At 38.7% G+C, this 20,642-nt stretch overlaps 1 protein-coding gene across 1 annotated transcript in view; it reads right to left on the bottom strand.

Annotated features, from left to right (window-relative positions):
* CCNT1 (cyclin T1) overlaps positions 1 to 16,621 on the bottom strand; it is a 39,789-nt gene extending 23,168 nt beyond the window's left edge. The window contains exons 1-2 of the mRNA XM_052640241.1: positions 16,427 to 16,621; positions 12,651 to 12,732 (exon numbers count right to left, since the gene is read on the bottom strand). Coding sequence (XP_052496201.1) covers positions 12,651 to 12,732; positions 16,427 to 16,587 — 243 coding nt within the window. The 5' untranslated portion in view covers positions 16,588 to 16,621. The remainder of the gene's footprint in view (positions 1 to 12,650; positions 12,733 to 16,426) is intronic.
* Positions 16,622 to 20,642: the final 4,021 nt, after the last annotated feature.

The following is a 20,642-nucleotide window of genomic DNA, read 5'->3' as shown; positions in this document are numbered from 1 at the left end:
ATAGAAGCTTGCCACAACCAGTAAAGGACAAGTGGCACATGGCAAGCTGCCTGGGCAAATACAGCAAACTGATTATATTGGTCCATTAATTTGGGAAGAAGGATGCCAATGTGTGTGTACTGCTGTGAACACCTATTCTGGATATTTAGTGGCCATTCCCTTGGGGAAAGCCAATCAGAGTAATACTATTAAAACACTGGAGATAATTAGTCTATATTATGGTGTTCCACTTCAAATTCAGAGTGACAATGGATCACATTTTAAAAAGAGACCATAGCAAAAATCAACAAAGATAAAAGCTGATTCTTTGAAAGGATAAATAAAATTGACAAACCACTAGCCAGACTCATCAAGAAGCAAAGAGAGAAAAATCAAATCAATAAAATTAGAAATGAAAATGGAGAGATCACAACAGACAACACAGAAATACAAAGGATCATAAGAGACTACTATCAGCAGTTGTATGCCAATAAAATGGACAACGTGGAAGAAATGGACAAATTCTTAGAAAAGTACAATTTTCCAAAACTGAACCAGGAAGAAATAGAAAATCTTAACAGACCCATCACAAGCACGGAAATTGAAACTGTAATCAGAAATCTTCCAGCAAACAAAAGCCCAGGTCCAGACGGCTTCACAGCTGAATTCTACCAAAAATTTCGAGAAGAGCTAACACCTATCCTCCTCAAACTCTTCCAGAAAATTGCAGAGGAAGGTAAACTTCCAAACTCATTCTATGAGGCCACCATCACCCTAATACCAAAACCTGACAAAGATGTCACAAAAAAAGAAAACTACAGGCCAATATCACTGATGAACATAGATGCAAAAATCCTCAACAAAATTCTAGCAATCAGAATCCAACAACACATTAAAAAGATCATACACCATGACCAAGTGGGCTTTATCCCAGGGATGCAAGGATTCTTCAATATCCGCAAATCAATCAATGTAATTCACCACATTAACAAATTGAAAAATAAAAACCATATGATCATCTCAATAGATGCAGAGAAGGCCTTTGACAAAATTCAACATCCATTTATGATAAAAACTCTCCAGAAAGCAGGAATAGAAGGAACATACCTCAACATAATAAAAGCTATATATGACACACCCACAGCAAACATTATCCTCAATGGTGAAAAATTGAAAGCATTTCCCCTAAAGTCAGGAACAAGACAAGGGTGTCCACTTTCACCGCTACTATTCAACATAGTTCTGGAAGTTTTGGCCACAGCAATCAGAGCAGAAAAAGAAATAAAAGGAATCCAAATTGGAAAAGAAGAAGTAAAACTCTCACTGTTTGCAGATGACATGATCCTCTACATGGAAAACCCTAAAGACTCCACCAGGAAATTACTAGAGCTAATCAATGAATATAGTAAAGTTGCAGGATATAAAATCAACACACAGAAATCCCTTGCATTCCTATACACCAATAATGAGAAAGTAGAAAAAGAAATTAAGGAAACAATTCCATTCACCATTGCAACGAAAAGAATAAAATACTTAGGAATATATCTACCCAAAGAAACTAAAGACCTATATATAGAAAACTATAAAACACTGATGAAAGAAATCAAAGAGGACACTAATAGATGGAGAAATATACCATGTTCATGGATCGGAAGAATCAATATAGTGAAAATGAGTATACTACCCAAAGCAATTTACAAATTCAATGCAATCCCTATCAAGCTACCAGCCATATTTTTCACAGAACTAGAACAAATAATTTCAAGATTTGTATGGAAATACAAAAAACCTCGAACTGCCAAAGCAATCTGGAGAAAGAAGAATGGAACTGGAGCAATCAACTTGCCTGACTTCAGGCTCTACTACAAAGCCACAGTCATCAAGACAGCATGGTACTGGCACAAAGACAGATGTATAGATCAATGGAACAAAATAGAAAGCCCAGAGATAAATCCACACACATATGGACACCTTATCTTTGACAAAGGAGGCAAGAATATACAATGGAGTAAAGACAATCTCTTTAACAAGTGGTGCTGGGAAAACTGGTCAACCACTTGTAAAAGAATGAAACTAGATCACTTTCTAACACCGCACACAAAAATAAACTCAAAATGGATTAAAGATCTAAATGTAAGACCAGAAACTATAAAACTCCTAGAGGAGAACATAGGCAAAACACTCTCCGACATAAATCACAGGAGGATCCTCTATGATCCACCTCCCAGAATTCTGGAAATAAAAGCAAAAATAAACAAATGGGATCTAATTAAAATTAAAAGCTTCTGCACAACAAAGGAAAATATAAGCAAGGTGAAAAGACAGCCTTCGGAATGGGAGAAAATAATAGCAAATGAAGCAACTGACAAACAACTAATCTCAAAAATATACAAGCAACTTATGCAGCTCAATTCCAGTAAAATAAACGACCCAATCAAAAAATGGGCCAAAGAACTAAATAGACATTTCTCCAAAGAAGACATATGGATGGCTAACAAACACATGAAAAGATGCTCAACATCACTCATTATCAGAGAAATGCAAATCAAAACCACAATGAGGTACCACTTCACACCAGTCAGAATGTCTGCGATCCAAAAATCTGCAAGCAATAAATGCTGGAGAGGGTGTGGAGAAAAGGGAACCCTCCTACACTGTTGGTGGGAATGCAAACTAGAACAGCCACTATGGAGAACAGTGTGCAGATTCCTTAAAAAATTGCAAATAGAACTCCCTTATGACCCAGCAATCCCACTGCTGGGCATACACACCGAGGAAACCAGAATTGAAAGAGACACATGTACCCCAATGTTCATCGCAGCACTGTTTATAATAGCCAGGACATGGAAACAACCTAGATGTCCATCAGCAGATGAATGGATAAGAAAGCTGTGGTACATATACACAATGGAGTATTACTCAGCCGTTAAAAAGAATTCATTTGAATCAGTTCTGATGAGATGGATGAAACTGGAGCCGATTATACAGAGTGAAGTAAGCCAGAAAGAAAAACATCAATACAGTATACTAACACATATATATGGAATTTAGAAAGATGGCAATGACGACCCTGTATGCAAGACAGGAAAAAAGACACAGCTGTGTATAACGGACTTTTGGACTCAGAGGGAGAGGGAGAGGGTGGGATGATTTGGGAGAATGGCATTCTATCATGTATACTATCATGTAAGAATTGAATCGCCAGTCTATGTCTGACGCAGGATACAGCATGCTTGGGGCTGGTGCATGGGGATGACCCACAGAGATGTTATAGGGAGGGAGGTGGGAGGGGGGTTCATGTTTGGGAACACATGTAAGAATTAAAGATTTTAAAATTAAAAAAATAAAAAACTATAAAAAAATAAAATAAAATAAAGTAAGTTAATACAAGAGTTTGTCCAAGAACATAATGTACAATGGATTTTTCATATTTTATTATCCTCAAGATGCTGGCTTGACTGAAAGAATGATCTGCTTAAATAGCAATTAATTAAACTTGAAGAGGGTTCTTATAAAAACTGAAGGACTAATTTAAATACTGCCCTCAATATTTTAAATAATAGACCTATAGGAGAATTAGAAACTCCTTTGATGAGGATGACTATTCTAAACGTACAGATTCATAAAACAGAGTTCCATCCTGAGACAGCTAGAATTAGAAAGTCAGCCCAGGAGCACCAGTTCCTTTCTGAGCTACTCCTGAGGCCTCAAGACTGGATTTGTCACCTACATGTGAACAGAGACCTTCTAAAGGAGTGATATGTGCTATTTCAACTGGTGTTGCAATTTAAATGTCTCCCAGACACTTTGAATTAATCCAAGAATGCTTCAGTTTAGCATTAACATGGATTTGTGTCCATGGGGAGTTACAGACCTAGACTTCCAAGGAGAAATTTGAGTAATTTTACTAAATGAGGAAAAGGATGATCTACTTATTAATAAACATAATCAAGTTGTCAATTGCTGATTCTTCCATTTGTAACTGACAAAGTACAAAACGGAGAACCTCCCACGTTACTAACGGTCAGAGGTGATAGAGGGTTTGGGTCCACAAATGAAATACATACTATTGAAGCTTAAGTCTGGGTGAGGCAGCCTAACCATCCTCCCATACCTGCGGCTGATATGACTGCACAGGGGAAGGATATCATCATATAATATCCAGACAGGAAAAATGGAAATGTGCCATTAACATACTGTTATTCTCTAGAAAAGACTCTTCTTGGAGACTTACTGTAATGTGGATTGTTATTCATACCTCAACTCCTGATTATCTGCTACTGTTAAGAAAAGAACATAACGAAAAATGTTGGAGAATCTTCAGATGGAGAAATAGGAGACAGACCCAAACTCAGGATAACTTCACCTGCCTTGCAAACAAGGCTTTGACTTTCTATGGACAAAATTTATCTGTCTGCTACATTACATCAATTTCATGTGTTACTCATTTTATCTGGGGGAGAGTATTAGTTGTGGCATTTTACTGGGAATTGTTTGGACTTTAATAATCACACCACTTACTGATAGACTATGATAAGCCTACCAAGAGACTGCTAAGTGGACCAACATCTCACATTTGGGAACCCTACTTATCACAGAACTTCATCAAGTATTGTGAATGGACTATCTTCCCTAAATCCTATTTTTTTTAAATAGCCCCTCAACTTGTATGTATTGTAACCAGTTATTTAGAAACTAACTTCTATGTATCAGTTAGGAACCCCTTTTTCCAGATGCCTAACACATATTGATCATTATTACTTTTCCTCCATGAGAACTTAGGTATTGTGGACTCAAATCCTATTCCTTACTCTCTCTATTCCTAGTATTAGCTTCCGCTTAAAACCTTTATGAAAGATTTTGCAAGGAATCAGAGTTACAGAATTTCATAAACATAATCATACCTTAATAGAACATTTTGTTGTTACTACTGTAACTGCCAATAACTTAATGGATGTAGGAGTTGATGCACAAAAACGTACTTCTCATTCATGGTGGGTCTTTTTCTTTACTAGATCCCCTACTGCTCAAAGATTCTTTTCTGCACTGCTTAACCCATTACATATTTCTTTGACCACTTTATTTCTGTTGACTATCTGGAACTGTTATTTGACTTATAGAATTAAACAGACTGTTCATGTTACTCTGCCTTATTCCTATGCTCTTCAGTCTGAACAATTCTGAGGTCAACTGGTAAGGATGAGTCTTGTTCAGGCTTCAGAAATAGGGGAGCAGGCCTCTGACCCACTTCTGACCTTGCCCAGACACTGCCTGGACTACATGCCTGCCTACAAGCACATCAACTGTTACCATCAGGTCAATCGGCACATTAGAGAACAAAGGGAGTAGGACTTGAAATCCCTAAGCCCCTGAGGGCCTGGCCAGCCTCTCTTCCCCATCTAAAAATTCTTAAGACTCAGGAAGATAAAACAAACAGCATTGTAAAATTCAAGTAAAACTAGAGCTGAATCTTTTTGAAGTAATCTTTTAAAATTATTTTTACTATCAGTCACCAAAAACTATGCGGAGATGATATTTACAATGTTACATTCTCACAAGAGCTTATTTTTGCACACAAACTGATGCTATCAGCTTGCGGCCTGAGATTACAAACAGGAGCCTGCAAAATTGCAATCTGAAGTCTCACCTGTGGGGTGGACGTACCACCCAGGATCCTTCCAACTGGGAATCCAGATTGTTGTTAACAAGGGACTGGCCAGTGCTGTTCAAGTCTGGACATAGGCTGTTGGCCCAATTCTGTTACTTGTCTCTACTGTTTTTTTTTTTTTTTAATGATTGTATATTTAAATTAAGTCAAATAACCTTCTATAAAAAAACTGAATTTGTTTATTTGTGGTAATGAGTGGTTTCTTTTGTTAATGAATTCTTCAAACCTAAAGCGAAAGTAAAACTCTCGGCAAAACAAGGAGTAAACTGAAATGTCCAGAATCAGCAAGTTCTTAGAGACAAAAGTAGACTAGTGGTTGCCAGGGGCTGGGAAAAGAGAAATGGAAGTGACTGCTGAAGTATAAGGCGTTTCTTTCTGGGGTGATGTAAATGTTCAGAAATTAGATCATGGTGATGGTTGTTGACCTCTGAATATATCAAGAACCAGTGAATTGTACATCAAAAGAAGGAATTCTATCATATGCAAATTATCTCAATTATACTTACATATGGAGAAGAGCACAAAACTGGAATTAGTGCTCTCACTGCTGGGACCCCAGGTTCAATCCCTGTTTGGGGAACTAAGATCCCACAAGCCATGCTGTGAGGCCAAAAAAAAAGTCAAGCCAATACACAAGAAGACAGAAAACTCAGACGCTAGAAAAGAAATCAGAATAGGACATAAACATACCCTGGTGATTTGGGAAATCTCAGGAAGCAGAACTTCTCTAGAATCTTAACAAGAATGTCAGTGAATCAAACACGGCAATGGCATGAACTAGACAGAATTCACCAGAAGTTAAAGAAAACAATAAAAAATTTTATTGAAGTGAAATATTTATTTACTGAGTATAACTGATAAGAATTCTAATATTTATTTGTATTACTTTGTGAAAAGGTTTTTCTCCACAAATTCAAAACAGAATATTCCTCTTCCTTTACATCGGCTACAGCTGTATATGGAGCTTGCCACAAATATTCTATTAGACCTCAAAACAAAGAAAATCCTGAGGAAAATGGGTGTGAACAAAGACGTGAGAAATCAGGGCATCAGGCACATTTTGAACAGTACATGAGTAAAGGATATAAATAAAAGGATATAGGTCACAAAAAATTTTTAAGAAGAGAGTGACATTAAACATTTTGGGCAAAAAAATGTAGAGTTTAAGAAATAATTAGAAAGATTAATCCAGTGGTAGATGGAACTAAAAGGAAGAAAGGATAGATATATTAAGTTACTTTTTCTTAGAGAAAATTTTACTAATACAAGCACTAGGAAACAAACTTTAGAATAGGCACTAGCAGTAGAAATAAAGTAAAAAAGAGATACAGTTTTCACCTTGGAAAAATGAATAGGTTTTCAGTAAATATATACACACACACACACACGTAATTGCATGAAGAGAAAATTCTAGTGGAAATATACGCCAAAAGGTTAATAGGATTATCTCTGAAGACCATAGTTACAGAGAAATAATTACCTCCTTCAATTTGTCCTCTTTAATTTTATGATAAAAATATATATTTATAGGGTGAGAAAAACAGAATAGTACCATTACAGAAATTAATAGGACTTTATAACTGATTGGACAAAGGGGAAAAGGAAAAAGATAACTCAAAGGCAATACTAAGATATTAAACCTACAACTTTGCCTTCAAGGATCTAAAAATACACTTGAAAGAATCTAACATATATATATACGTAAATATATAACAAAAACAATGTCTAACAAGGCACTATCTCAGTTAGGTGAAAGACTGCAACAGATAAATTTCAACCTAATTGTTGTGCAATCAACCATATACTCATTGCTCCTCACGCAATCATACACCAAGCTAGTTTATCGAAGTATTTTCCTATCAAAGGTAGTTTCAAAAGGAATTCTTATGCCAAGTAAGAGTGTAAGATTTTTTCCATATTATAAACAGTAATAATGCCAGCTAATACTTGCTATGTGCAGGCATTCTGCAAATTAATTCACCTATATCCTATGAGGTAGGCACCATTTTTTACTCCAAAGAGATGAGAAAACTGAGGCCCAAGGTAACTTGCCCAAGGCCAAAGGGCTGTAGGCAGTGCAGCAAGGATCCAAACTGAGATGTGTCTGACTCAAGAGATCATCCTCTTAACCACTCAGTTCAGTTCAGTCACTCAGTCCTGTCCAACTCCTTGCAACCCCATGAACCACAGCATGCCAGGCCTCCCTGTCCATCACCAACTCCCGGAGTTTACCCAAATTCATGTCCATTGAGTCGGTGATGCCATACAACCATCTCATCCCGTTGTCCCCCTCTCCTCCTGCTTTCAATCGTTCCCAACATCAGGGCATCAAGTGGCCAAAATATTGGAGTTTCAGCCTCAGCATCAGTCCTTCCAATGAACACCCAGGACTGATTTCCTTTAGGATGGACTGACTGGATCTCCTTGCAGTCCAAGGGACTCTCAAGAGTCTTCTCCAACACCACAGTTCAAAAGCATCAATTCTTCAGTGCTCAGCTTTCTTTATAGTCCAACTCTCACACCCATACATGACTACTGGAAAAAGCATAGCCTTGACTTGATGGACCTTTGTTGACAAAGTAATGTCTCTGCTTTTTAATATGCTGTCTAGGTTGGTCATAACTTTCCTTCCAAGGAGTAAGCATCTTTTAATTTCATGGCTGCAGTCACCATCTGCAGTGATTTTGGAGCCCAAAAATATAAAGTCAGCCACTGTTTCCACTGTTTCCCCATCTCTTTGCCATGAAATGATGGGACCAGATGTCCTAAAAAATAAAGTCAGCTACTGTTTCTCCATCTATTTGCCATGAAGTGATGGGACTGGATGCCATGATCTTCGTTTTCTGAATGTTGAACTTTAAGCCAACTTTTTCACTCTCCTCTTTCACTTTCATCAAGAGGCTCTTTAGTTCTTCTTCACTTTCTGCCATAAGGGTGGTGTCATCTACATATCTGAGGTTATTGATATTACTCCCGGCAATCTTGATTCTGGCTTGTGCTTCCTCCAGGCCAGCGTTTCTCATGATGTACTCTGCATATAAGTTAAATAAGCAGGGTGACAATATACAGCCTTGATGTACTTCTTTTTCTATTTGGAACCAGTCTATTGTTCCATGTCCAGTTCTAAGTGCTGCTTCCTGATCTGAATATAGGTTTCTCAAGAAGCAGGTCAGGTGGTCTGGTATTCCCATCTCCTTCAGAATTTTCCACAGTTTATTGTGATCCACACAGTCAAAGGCTTTGGCATAGTCAATACAGCAGAAATAGACGTTTTTCTGGAACTCTCTTGCTTTTTCGATGATCCAGCGGATACTGGCAATTTGATCTCTGGTTCCTCTGCCTTTTCTAAAACCAGCTTGAACATCTGGAAGTTCATGGTTCACATATTGCTGAAGCCTGGCTTGGAGAATTCTGAGCATTACTTTACTAGCATGTGAAATGAGTGCAATTGTGCAGTAGTTTGAGCATTCTTTGGCATTGCCTTTCTTTGGGATTGGAATGAAAACTGACCTTTTCCAGTCCTGTGGCCACTGCTGAGTGTTCCAAATTTGCTGACATATTGAGTGCAGCACTTTCACAACATCAGGATTTGAAATACTAAACTTGACCTTTTAAGAGTCAGTTAATGAGAGTAATATACACCCAAATTTGTCAGCTATTACAACACCTGTGTAACAAATATTAGAAAATGCAACATAAATACACACATATCAAGTTGCTCACCTTTACTTTTACATTCCCCCACTTGAAAACATTTAAGATAGTAAATATAGAAATTCAATTCAGTTCAGTTGCTCAGTTGTGTCCAACTCTTTGCAACCCCATGGACTATAGTGAGGCTTAATTTCTTCTCAAAAAATGAATGCAATGCCAGGATTTAAGTAAAAATAAACCAGTCATTTAACCATGTCCACTAAAGGAATACAATTTATGCAATCATCAGGTAAGTTTGCTTCAAAGGTACTGGAAATACACTATATCTTGTTCTGAGTGGAGGTTATGTATAAATAAAATGCAAAAAAGAATTGTGCTGCACCTCAGACTTGAGTGCTTTATGTTGCTGCTATTGTTGTTTAGTCACTAAGTCCTGTCTGACTCTTCTGTGACCCCACAGACTGCAGCCTGCCAAGCTCCTCTGTCCATGAGATTCTCCAGGCAAGAATACTGGAGTGGGTTGCCATTTCCTTCTCCAAGGGATCTTCCCAACCAGGGATTGAACCTGCATCTCCTGCACTGGCAGGTGAATTCTTTACTACTGAGCCACCAGCGGAGCCCATGCTTTATGTTATACCTCAATAAAGATTTTAAATTTTTTTTTAAAAAAGGCAAGAGCTTTAGGCTCCAAAACACTATAAAAGAATTACAACAAAACAAGAAAAGTATTCATGGCACATGGCACACAGCTTTGATAGATGAGAAAACCAAAATAAAATAGGGGCAAAAAGAATCAACTGAGAATTTTTAAGTCAATTCTTCAATTTCACAAGAAGAACAATGACCAACAGGCATAAGAAGTTCAATTTCACTAACTGAAGAAATGTAAATTCAGAAAATAGGACTCCCACTATCTTGCTCACCACTCTATCCCTAGTACTTGACAAACAGTATTTCCTAAAATAATGAGTATTTGTTATTAGTGAGGATGGAGAGAAAAGAACAGTCTTCCACAGTGCTGGAAACAATGTATGCTGATATAATCTTTCAGTAGAACAAACAGACACATAAAAATCTTTTAAATGCATACCCTTGGACACAATTCCATCTATAGGAACTTATAAAACAGTCATGTGTACCAGACTATTTTATATAAATTATTTATAATACAATAAACTATAAACAACCCAAACATCCACCAATCAAAAGCTGGTAAAATAAATTATAGGAACTACTCAAATACTATGTGCCCATTTAAAATAACAAGAAAATGCCCAATACATAAATACTGTTAAGTGATAAAAGGCAACTGCATTAGAGTCATATAGTAACAAGTGATTTTTATAGAAATACATAAATGCTGGTACTACAGGCACAAAAAAAGGTCTGAGACACTACTGTCAAAATGTTTATCAAAAGTTACTTTTGGAGGATGGGATTACAGATGAGCTTTTACTTTCTACATTGTACATGCTTGTATTAATTTTTACCACAAGCATTTATTACCTTTATAATAAGAAAAAATTAACAAGAAGAATGTATGAGCACTTCACAGGACATACTATGTATCAATGCCACAATGTACTAAATCCCCTTAAATTTGAATTTGGACTTACCACAGCTAAACCCTTAGAATTAACATCCTACAGGAGTCATATTTTTCATCCATTAATTCCAGAATGTTCCTAAAATCAGTTCTCTAAAGAGGATCAATAACCCCAAATTAAAAGAATCACTGGATTCTCGAAAAGGTACTGAAATCCAAAAGAATATCTCTATATTGGATAACTACCAGATCATTCATTCATTCATTAAGTTTACTGAAGGTGCTTTAGAGGATACACAGAAGAGTCTCTGTCCTTGCTAAGATAAATACACAGAAAATAAGACAAGATGTAATTTAAAAGGTAAAGCAGGGGAAACACACCCACACATGTTGCTGTTTAGTCACTGAGTCGTGTCCGACTCTTTCCTGATCCCATGAACTGTAGCCAGCCAGGCTCTTCTGTCCATGAGATTTCCCAGGCAAGAATGCTGGAGTGGGTTGCCATTTCCTTCTCAACGGGATCTTCCTGACCCAGGGACTGAAACCGCATCTCCTGCATTGGCAGGTGGATTCCTTACCACTGAGCCATCAGGGAAGCCCATACACACACACACACACACACACACACACACAAACACACACATATAAATACACACACATGCATAGAGTGGACAAATTGATGTGAGATGTATTTCACCCTGGATTTCAAATCTTTACCATAATAAAAGAAATGTAGAAAACTTTTAGAATGGGCAAGACAGCCCCTTAAAATACCATTTTTTATCCACTACTTTCTCTTCTAGAGCCATCAGACAGCCTCAATAAATGCTTCTCTCTCTTAAGAAGAATGTGCTCCTGGCAATCAGAGGAGGTAGAGGGATTAAAGATAGGAGACAGCCAAAATGACTGAATAGTCTGCAAAAATCAGGAATATTTAATCCACAAATCTAAAGGGTTTCCTGTACAATTATTCCCAATAATGAGTCCACTAATATCTTGCCTTTTAATTTCTTTTCCTATGGCATAAAAAAGAGAATTCAAACCCTATTATCCTAAGGGTAAGTCTGAAACACCTTACCTCAAAACATAACCTTTTCTTAAAAAAAAGTGAAATATTTGACTCATAAATCCATATGAAGTAGTCATCAAGTTCAGCCCTATTATCTTGTGATTTTATTAAACAAATATATTCTTACCTGCAATTGGAATATCACTATTCACTTGCTTCCAAGTCATTTACAATAATGTTAAATAGGACCATTTCAGGTAGCAAAACTGAAAATAGCATTATTTACAATTCTGTCCAGAAAAAAAAAATCCCTTTATTACTATTATTTTATTTTTCTCTTCTTAAAAGTCATCACCCAGTCATCACATAATGTACCTTCCCCTTCCAACCAGACACTGATTGGACTCTTTTCAAAAAGATTTTTAGAAAATGTAAATGACTAACATTCACTTGTTTTCCTGTGCCCGTATTATTAACCAGTTCAAAAGTTACACTTAAGTTAGTTTCCCCTTTAACACTACTCTCCCAAACCAAAAATGTTAACTCTAAGTGTTCAATGATCTATTAGAGAATCCACCTACGGTAAGAATGCACTAAAGCTAAACAAGTAGCTAGACACTAAACAGAAAAACTAGAAGGCTGGATTCAGAAAAGCAGTGTCATACATAATGAAAGTGATCAATACTAAATTCTAAACTTCAAACCCCAGTTCAGCAGCAAACAACAACCACAACAGAAATATGAAGTTGAAATTAATCACAAAAGAATTATACCATATAAAAAGTTATACTTACATTTCGATGGAACTGTGTAAAGGACTGAATCATGTAGAATCGATGCATGTACACTATAGCAGTGTTGATCGTCAATTGTGAGCTAAAATGTTCAAGTTAAGGACCCAAAACAGACAGTACAATCCCCCAAAATACAATCTCTATTGCCCCCAAAAGGACCATGCAGCCAAGCACAGTAGATGCTCTTAAATGAAAATCATACTTACCTCTTTGCGGTGTGGAGAAAGGGAATTCTCTACCCTATTGGTGGGACTGTAAACTGATGCTGCCACTATGAAAAACAGTATGGAGGTTCCTCAAAAAAACTAAAAACAGAGTTGCATATGATCGAGCAATCCCACTCCTAGGCATATATTCATAGAAAATTCTTCTAATTCAAAAAGATACATGCACTCTAACGTTCACAGCAGCACTATTTACAAAAGCCAAGGCATGGAAACAACCTAAACGTCCATGGACAGATAGATGAATGGATAAAGAACATGTGGTGCATATACGCAATGGAGTATTACTCAGCCATAAAAAAGAACGCAACAAGGCCCTTTGTAGCCACATGGATGGACCTAGAGATTATCAGAAAGAGAAAGACAAAATACCATGATACCACTTTTATGTGGAACCTAAAATGACACAAATGAACTTATTTATGAAACAGAAACAGACTCACAGACATAGAAAACAAACTATGGTTACCACAGAAGAGGGCAGGAGAGAATAAATTAGGAGCCTGGCATTAGTACACAAACAACTATATATAATATATACACATAAGCAAACAGATAACAGCATAGGGAACTATATTCAATATCCTGTAAAAAACCATAATGGAAAAGGACATTTATATATACATATAACTAAATTACTTTGCTATACACCAGAAACTAACACAATGTTGGAAATCAATAATTATAATTCTTCAATTTTAAACAAGGATATCATACTTGCCTCTCAGAATTAAAAAGCAAATCTGTTTTCATCAAACTATTGACACTTAACACAATGCCTTCTATGAAACAGGTATCACTATAAACTTGCTGAATTAATAAACAAGGTCTCAATATGTGTGACAAAACTACTTAAGACCTAAACCTGTCACCTGTCTACTGAAAATCCGGCCAAGGTGATCCATTAGCACAGAATCTCTCTTCACACTGATTCACAACACCCTTCCTTGATCTGTCCTCTAGGTATGCTTCTGCTTATCTCATCTTCTCAAGCCCTCCCCGATCTGCTCCCTAGGCTGCTGCTCAGTTGTGTCGCCAGGCTTCCCTGTCTTTTACCATCTCCCAGAGCTTGCTCACACTCATGTCCACTGAGTCAGTGATGCCATCCACCCATCTCATCCTCTGTTGTCCCCTTCTCCTCCTGCCTTCAATCTTTCCCAGCATCAGGGTCTTTTCAAATGAGTCAGTTCTTCACATCAGGTGGCCAAAGTATTGGAGTTTCAGCTTCAGCACCAGTCCTTTTAATGAACATTCAGGATTGATTTCCTCCTAGGAATGTTTCCACTAATCTCATCTTCTAAGCTCCAGCAATTAACTTTTCAGTTCTACTTCCCTCTGGCAACCAAACCTTCTCATAAGGTGATCCCTGGGACCAGAAACACTTTGGTATTTAATGAATTATTTGATATTCACTGAAAAGAAAAATTTCGATTTTAATTTTTAACACAATTTTTAAAGATTATGCTCCATTTCCAATTTCTACAGAATATTGGTTATATTCCTCTTGTTGTAAAATATACAATACATCCTTGTAGTCTACCTCACACCCAGCAGTTTGTACCTCCCACTCGCACCCTTACATTGCCCCCTCACCGCTCCCCACTGCTAACCATTAGTTTGTCCTCTAGATCTGAGTCTACCTTTTTGTTTCCACCAGTTGTATTCCTTAGGTTCCACATGTAAATAATATACATTTGTCTTTTTCTTTCTGACTGTTTCACTGAGTATGATAACCTCTAGGTCCATCCACATTGCTGTAAACGGCATTACTTCATACTTTTCTATAGCTAAATAGTATTCCATTGTCTATATATACCACCTATTCTTTATTCATTCATCTGTCCATGAACATTCAGTTTGCTACCATATCGTGGCAACTATAAGCAATGCTGCTATGAACAAACTGAGTGCTCATATCTTTCCAAATGAGTGTCTTTGTTTTTCCAGATATATACCTAGGTGTGGAATTGCTGGGTCATATAGTAATTCAATTTTTAGCTTTTTGAGAAACCTCTATTTGATTTTCCACAATGACTGCACCAATATACACTACCACCAACACTGTCCAAGGGTTCTCTTGAAAAGGTAAATTTCTGAATGCCTTACTTAAAAAGACCTCAGAAAACAATGTAGGATATACATAGATGGGGGCTTCCCAGGTGGCCCTAGTGGTAAAGAAACCACCTGTTTACTATTGCGGAAGACGCAATAGACACAGGAACATCCCCTGGGTCAGGAAGATTCTCCCCCTCCACCCTCCCTGTAGGAAATAGCACCCCTCTCCAGTATTGGCAACCCACTCCAGTACTCTTGCCTGGAAAATCCCATGGACGGAGGAGCCTCATAGGCTGCAGTCCACGGGGTCGCACAGACTCGGACACGACTGAAGCGACTCAGCAGCCAGTATTCTAGCCTGGAAATTTTTATGGGCAGAGGAGCCTGGCAGGCTACAGTCTATGGGGCCGCAAAGAGTGGAACACGACTGAGCACACAGAGATGAGACAGTACCACAGTAATACACACACAAGGAAAATACTAGGATGCACTAAAACAGAATTTAAAAAATTTTAACTCAGTACGGACTGGATGCTTAGGAAACACACTGAATATGGGCACCAAAGACACCTTTTTTCAAGTGAGGACAACCTTAAGAAAGAAACATACAGCCAGCAACATATTTAAATGGAAGTTGCGCCCAAAAACAAATTTTTTACTTCCTGAGTGGAAAGAACTTCAAAACTCTACAGCTTTGTCTGCTACAAAATGAGTAGGTTTTCTGACCGAAACACTTAAAGGGGAAAAAAACCCCACTAAATCTTTTAAATATGAGAAAAACGAATATACATTAGCATTTTGAGTAACTTAAAACCCCAGTATTTTATAAAAGATTTTTAAGAACATTAGATCTGTAAGTCACTTGCCTACAAACTAAACTGACATCGTTCCTTCCTCTGAAATACTGTAACACTCTTAACAGAAACTACTTTTTGAACATATAAGTGCCAAATATTGTGCTGGGCATAGAAATCAAATTCAAGAGGTATCATCCCATTTTATAAACCAGTCTTCAACAACCAGTAAGTGGAAGGAACGGATTTTAAGCCAAAGCTGGGGTATTAATTCTAGGCCACCCTTTTAATAAGACCCTCAGGTACTGAAATTTCTCAAAACTCTCTTTACACAGTAAGTTTAAGGCAGCCACCAGCAGTGAAACCTCCACTAGACACTTTGGGCATAACAGAAAAGCAGAATCTCAAAGTCACCAGAACAGCAGATCGCAACACACCGAAATGGGACTACTACTACTTTAAAATACAAAGCGGGAAGGAAACGCATTCCCACCAAGGCTGGTGGCACCGGTGAGCGAGCGGGAAATTAACTCCGCCTCGCTTCCCTCTCGCGAACACTTAACTTTTGCCCATCGTAGGCTCTCCTAACTAGACACCCAGTCCCTGCCCACCCTCTTCCCTTCTTGTCTAACAGACCTTGAAGACTGGAAGCAGAGCAGGGCGGGACCGACTCCAAGGCCGAAGGCCTAGGCCGCAAGGATACACGTTAAGACGTTGGCCCATGTCCTGGAGCAGATTGGCCGCCTGCTGGCGATTAGAAAGTTCTTTATCTGGATCTAAGCCAAAACGACGAGACGGGCTATTTTCCAGTTGTTCTCGAGTAAAATACCACCGTTTATTGTTGTTCTTCCTCTCTCCCTCCATAGTGCTTCAACCAGAAGGCAGCGGCGGCGGCTGCAAGCACTTCTCGGCGTCACCTAAGCGGCGACACACATCCGCTGTGCGGGGGCAACTGCGACGTGACGAACTTCCGCAAAGGCCGGACGGCTAGGTTGTGACACGCTTCCGGGGAGGAAGTAAAGGATCTACTTCCGGAATGGACCCCTGGTCAGCCTGCAGCCGAGTTAACAGCCAGTAGGCGATCAGAAAAACCTTGGTTCTAGGACGCAGGCGCCAGTCATGTGACCCTGGAAAGGCAGGGTGGGGTTAGGAGTTCTCGTTAAAAAAAATGTCTCCTCTCGCGAGAACTATTTTGAGCCTTCGCGCCCTGAGCGAGGGGGCGAGGCAAAGGCTGTTGGGTGGTTGAGGCTCCCGCCCTCGCGCCGCGTGGCGGTTTCTCGGAGAATTTCGCTTGTGACGGAGGTGGCTGTACAAAATGAGACAGAGAAAATGGGTAAGAGTGTCAAAAACTGAAAAAAGTAATCAAAGCGAGTAGCCCTATCGTATATCGTAACATAAAGCCACCGGAAGCTCTTGAATTCGTTGGTAGCAGTATAAATTACCCATTTGAAAAGCTTCAACGCGTAGCTAAATCCTTGAAAACACTAATGATTCGCCACGCTGAACCAATTTAAAGGAATAAAATAAATTAATAATTTCATTTTATTAATAATTTAGTGCTTACCACATCGCTGACTCATTCAATCGGAACAACCCGAAAAAGTGGTACTATCTTAATCCCATTGTATGACCGGATGAACTAAAACTGCTCCTTCCGTGTGGAAAACTTCCACTACCATCCTGCGCATGCAGATTTTTAAATCCCTGTCCACTGTCAAGCTATATCCCCGCTCCAAGCTTGAGGGCTGTTTGTTCCTAGGCAAGATACTTAACTTCTCTGTACCTGTTATAAATGGTATGCTGCTGCTGCTAAGTCGCTTCAGTCGTGTCCGACTCTGTGCGACCCCATAGACAGCAGCCCACCAAGGCTCCCCCGTCCCTGGGATTCTCCAGGCAAGAACACTGGAGTGGGTTGCCATTTCCTTCTCCAATGCATGAGTGAAAAGTGAAAGTGAAGTCGCTCAGTCGTGTCCGACTCTTTGTGACCCCATGGACTGCAGCCTACCAGGCTCCTCCATCCATGGGATTTTCCAAGCAAGAGTACTGGAGTGGGGTGCCATTGCCTTCTCCTAAATGGTATGCAGTACATACGATTTAGGTTCTGAAAAGGATTAAGTGATTTGATAAGTTACAAACAGTTATAGTAGTACTGGGCACATAGAAAACATTCAATAGGTTTCCTCATAATATTTATTACATTATGTGAAGTTGAGGGTAGGAACAATACCATCTAGGCTTTTATATCCTTAACACCTACCTACTGTAGTCCTGGCCCTAGTAAATGAATGTTTGTCAAACAAATGGTCACTACAACCTATAATAAAGAAACTGAGGCTTGGGAGATTAGGTAGTTTGCCCTACACTATACCACTTGTAAATGTAGATTTTAAAATCAAATATAATTTCATTGTTCTTGCTTTCCTGGAACAGTCAATTCACCTTGATTATATTTGAGTAATATTAGAACCTTTTGTCTTTTATAAAAAATATTTTGAGTTTTGTCATTTCTAGACATGGCGTTTCCCACTCAGTTTGATTCTAATTCATTCTCAGAAGTATTTTCTTTTACTGCAAGCCTTCCTCTGCCATATACTGCCTATAGTTAGCATTAAGTGAAAGAGGAGAGTGGAAAAGTTGGCTCAGCATTCAGAAAACAAAGATCATGGCATCTGGTCCCATCACTTCATGGGAAATAGATGGGGAAACAGTGGAAACAGTGTCACACTTTATTTTGGGGGGCTCCAAAATCACTGCAGATGGTGATTGCAGCCATGAAATTAAAAGACTCTTAGTCCTTGGAAGAAAAGCTGTGATCAACCTAGATAGCATATTGAAAAGCAGAGACATTACTTTGCCAACAAAGGTCCATCTAGTCAAGGCTATGGTTTTTCCAGTGGTCATGTATGGATGTGAGAGTTGGACTGTGAAGAAAGCTGAGCATCGAAGAATTGATGCTTTTGAACTGTGGTGTTGGAGAAGACTCTTGAGAGTCCCTTGGACTGCAAGGAGATCCAACCAGTCCGTTCTGAAGGAGATCAGCCCTGGGGGTTCTTTGGAAGGAACGATGCTAAAGCTGAAACTCCAGTACTTTGGGCACCTCATCCGAAGAGTTGACTCATTGAAAAAGACTCTGATGCTGGGAGGGATTGGGGCAGGAGGAAAAGGGGATGACAGAGGATGAGATGGCTGGATGGCATCACTGACTCGATGGACATGAGTTTGAGTGAACTCCAGGAGTTGGTGATGGACAGGGAGGCCTGGCGTGCTGGGATTCATGGGATCGCAAAGAGTCAAACACGACTGACCAACTGAACTGAACTGAACTGACTGAAGTGTTAGTCACTCAGTTCTGTCTGATTCTTCGCAACCCCATGGGCTATAGCCTGCCAGGCTCCTTTGTCCATGGGATTTTCCAGGCAAGAATACTGGAGTGGGTTGGCATTCCCTTCTCCCAGGGATCTTCCTGACCCAGGACTTGAACTCAGATCTCCTGCATTATAGACAGATTCTTTACCATCTGAGCTACCATTAGCTCCATTTTACTCCAGAAAAATTGAGGAAATAATGATAGGTATGGAATAAAGGGATAAAGTAGATGATTGAATAGTTAATCCCACTAGGGGATTATAAGTAGAAGTAGTATGAGAGACCCTTGTAAGTTAATAATTACTTAAGAAAGCAGGTTTACTTAACCACAAAATCAAGCAGGCTTGTTTAGCAACAAAATCATGCAACAGAAGCAAGAGATATGCCCCAAAATAATAAAACAATGGTGGCATCAGACTCACATGTGGCCCAGTGAGCTCAGTAAGTTAATGATCCCTAGGACATGCTCTCTGCACACATAAAAAAACAGTAGTTTGTGCACCTAACTTGACCACGTAAGGGCAAGAAAACCCCCCTCCTCAACCTGGAGCAGAAGCTGATGATGGAAGCATGATGTCTACTCAAAGATAACGAAGTTCTGATCTTCCTGCCCACTTTTCCTTTAATTATAAAACTAGCCCAGTAAACTCTTGGGGCATGGCATCCTTTTTTCCATCTGGTTATAAGCCTCACAAGCATCCAATTTTAATAAATCACTTCTTATCTATCACTTTGTCTCTTGCTGAATTCTTTTTCTGTGCTGAGATATAAAGGACTGGTACCAGAGCTCTTCAGAGCCCCTGAAATGACACCAAACGGTTTCAGAAATACTTACTTCAAATTATAACATTAAACATTTTTTATTTCAAACTTCTTCCATGGCAGAATTTTTCTGTTAATAGAAAAAGCACTTTTCAGTCATGTCATCATGAATTTTGTCTTTTAAACAGCCAAAATAATTTCTCCCAGATCCCTCTTGCCTGTTTCTCTGACCATTGTTTGGTTCTCCGCTAAATCTCTTGGATTGATGACTCCATTTTGAATTTGCTACCGTAACTGTGTACCAGTCTTCCAAGAAAAAGTTTTTGTGTTTGACAGGCTTCAGGCAAAGCAAATGCTAGCCAATGGTTTACTACCCTGTCATACAGAAGAGGGGGACCTGTGTAAATCAGAGAAAGGAAATGTTCTTTGACTGAAGATGAAATTATTGAAAGCAAGCAGCAGTGACTACATAATTGCTAAACATAGCTTTTTGATTCAGGCCTGATATCAAACCCCAGTTATTTTAAAACTGTCTTAACCACTTTGAAGTGTATAGTTCAGTGTCAACTGCATTGTTATGTAACAGGTATCTACAGATTTTTCTTTTTGCATAACTACAAGTCTATATCCATTGAAAAACTTCCCAGTTCCCCCTCCCCTAACCCTGACAACTCCCATTCTGCTTTCTGTTGCTTTGAATTTGAATGCTTTAGACATTTCATATAAGTGGAAAGGTATTTATTCATATTAGTGGACAGGTATTTCATATATGTCATATGAGACAGTCTCAC

The sequence above is a fragment of the Budorcas taxicolor genome, chromosome 5 (genome assembly GCF_023091745.1).
Source record: "Budorcas taxicolor isolate Tak-1 chromosome 5, Takin1.1, whole genome shotgun sequence".
In the NCBI taxonomy this organism is placed as follows: Eukaryota; Metazoa; Chordata; class Mammalia; order Artiodactyla; family Bovidae; genus Budorcas; species Budorcas taxicolor.
Note: the sequence above shows the minus strand (reverse complement) of the source record. Positions and strands in the feature narration are given on the sequence as shown.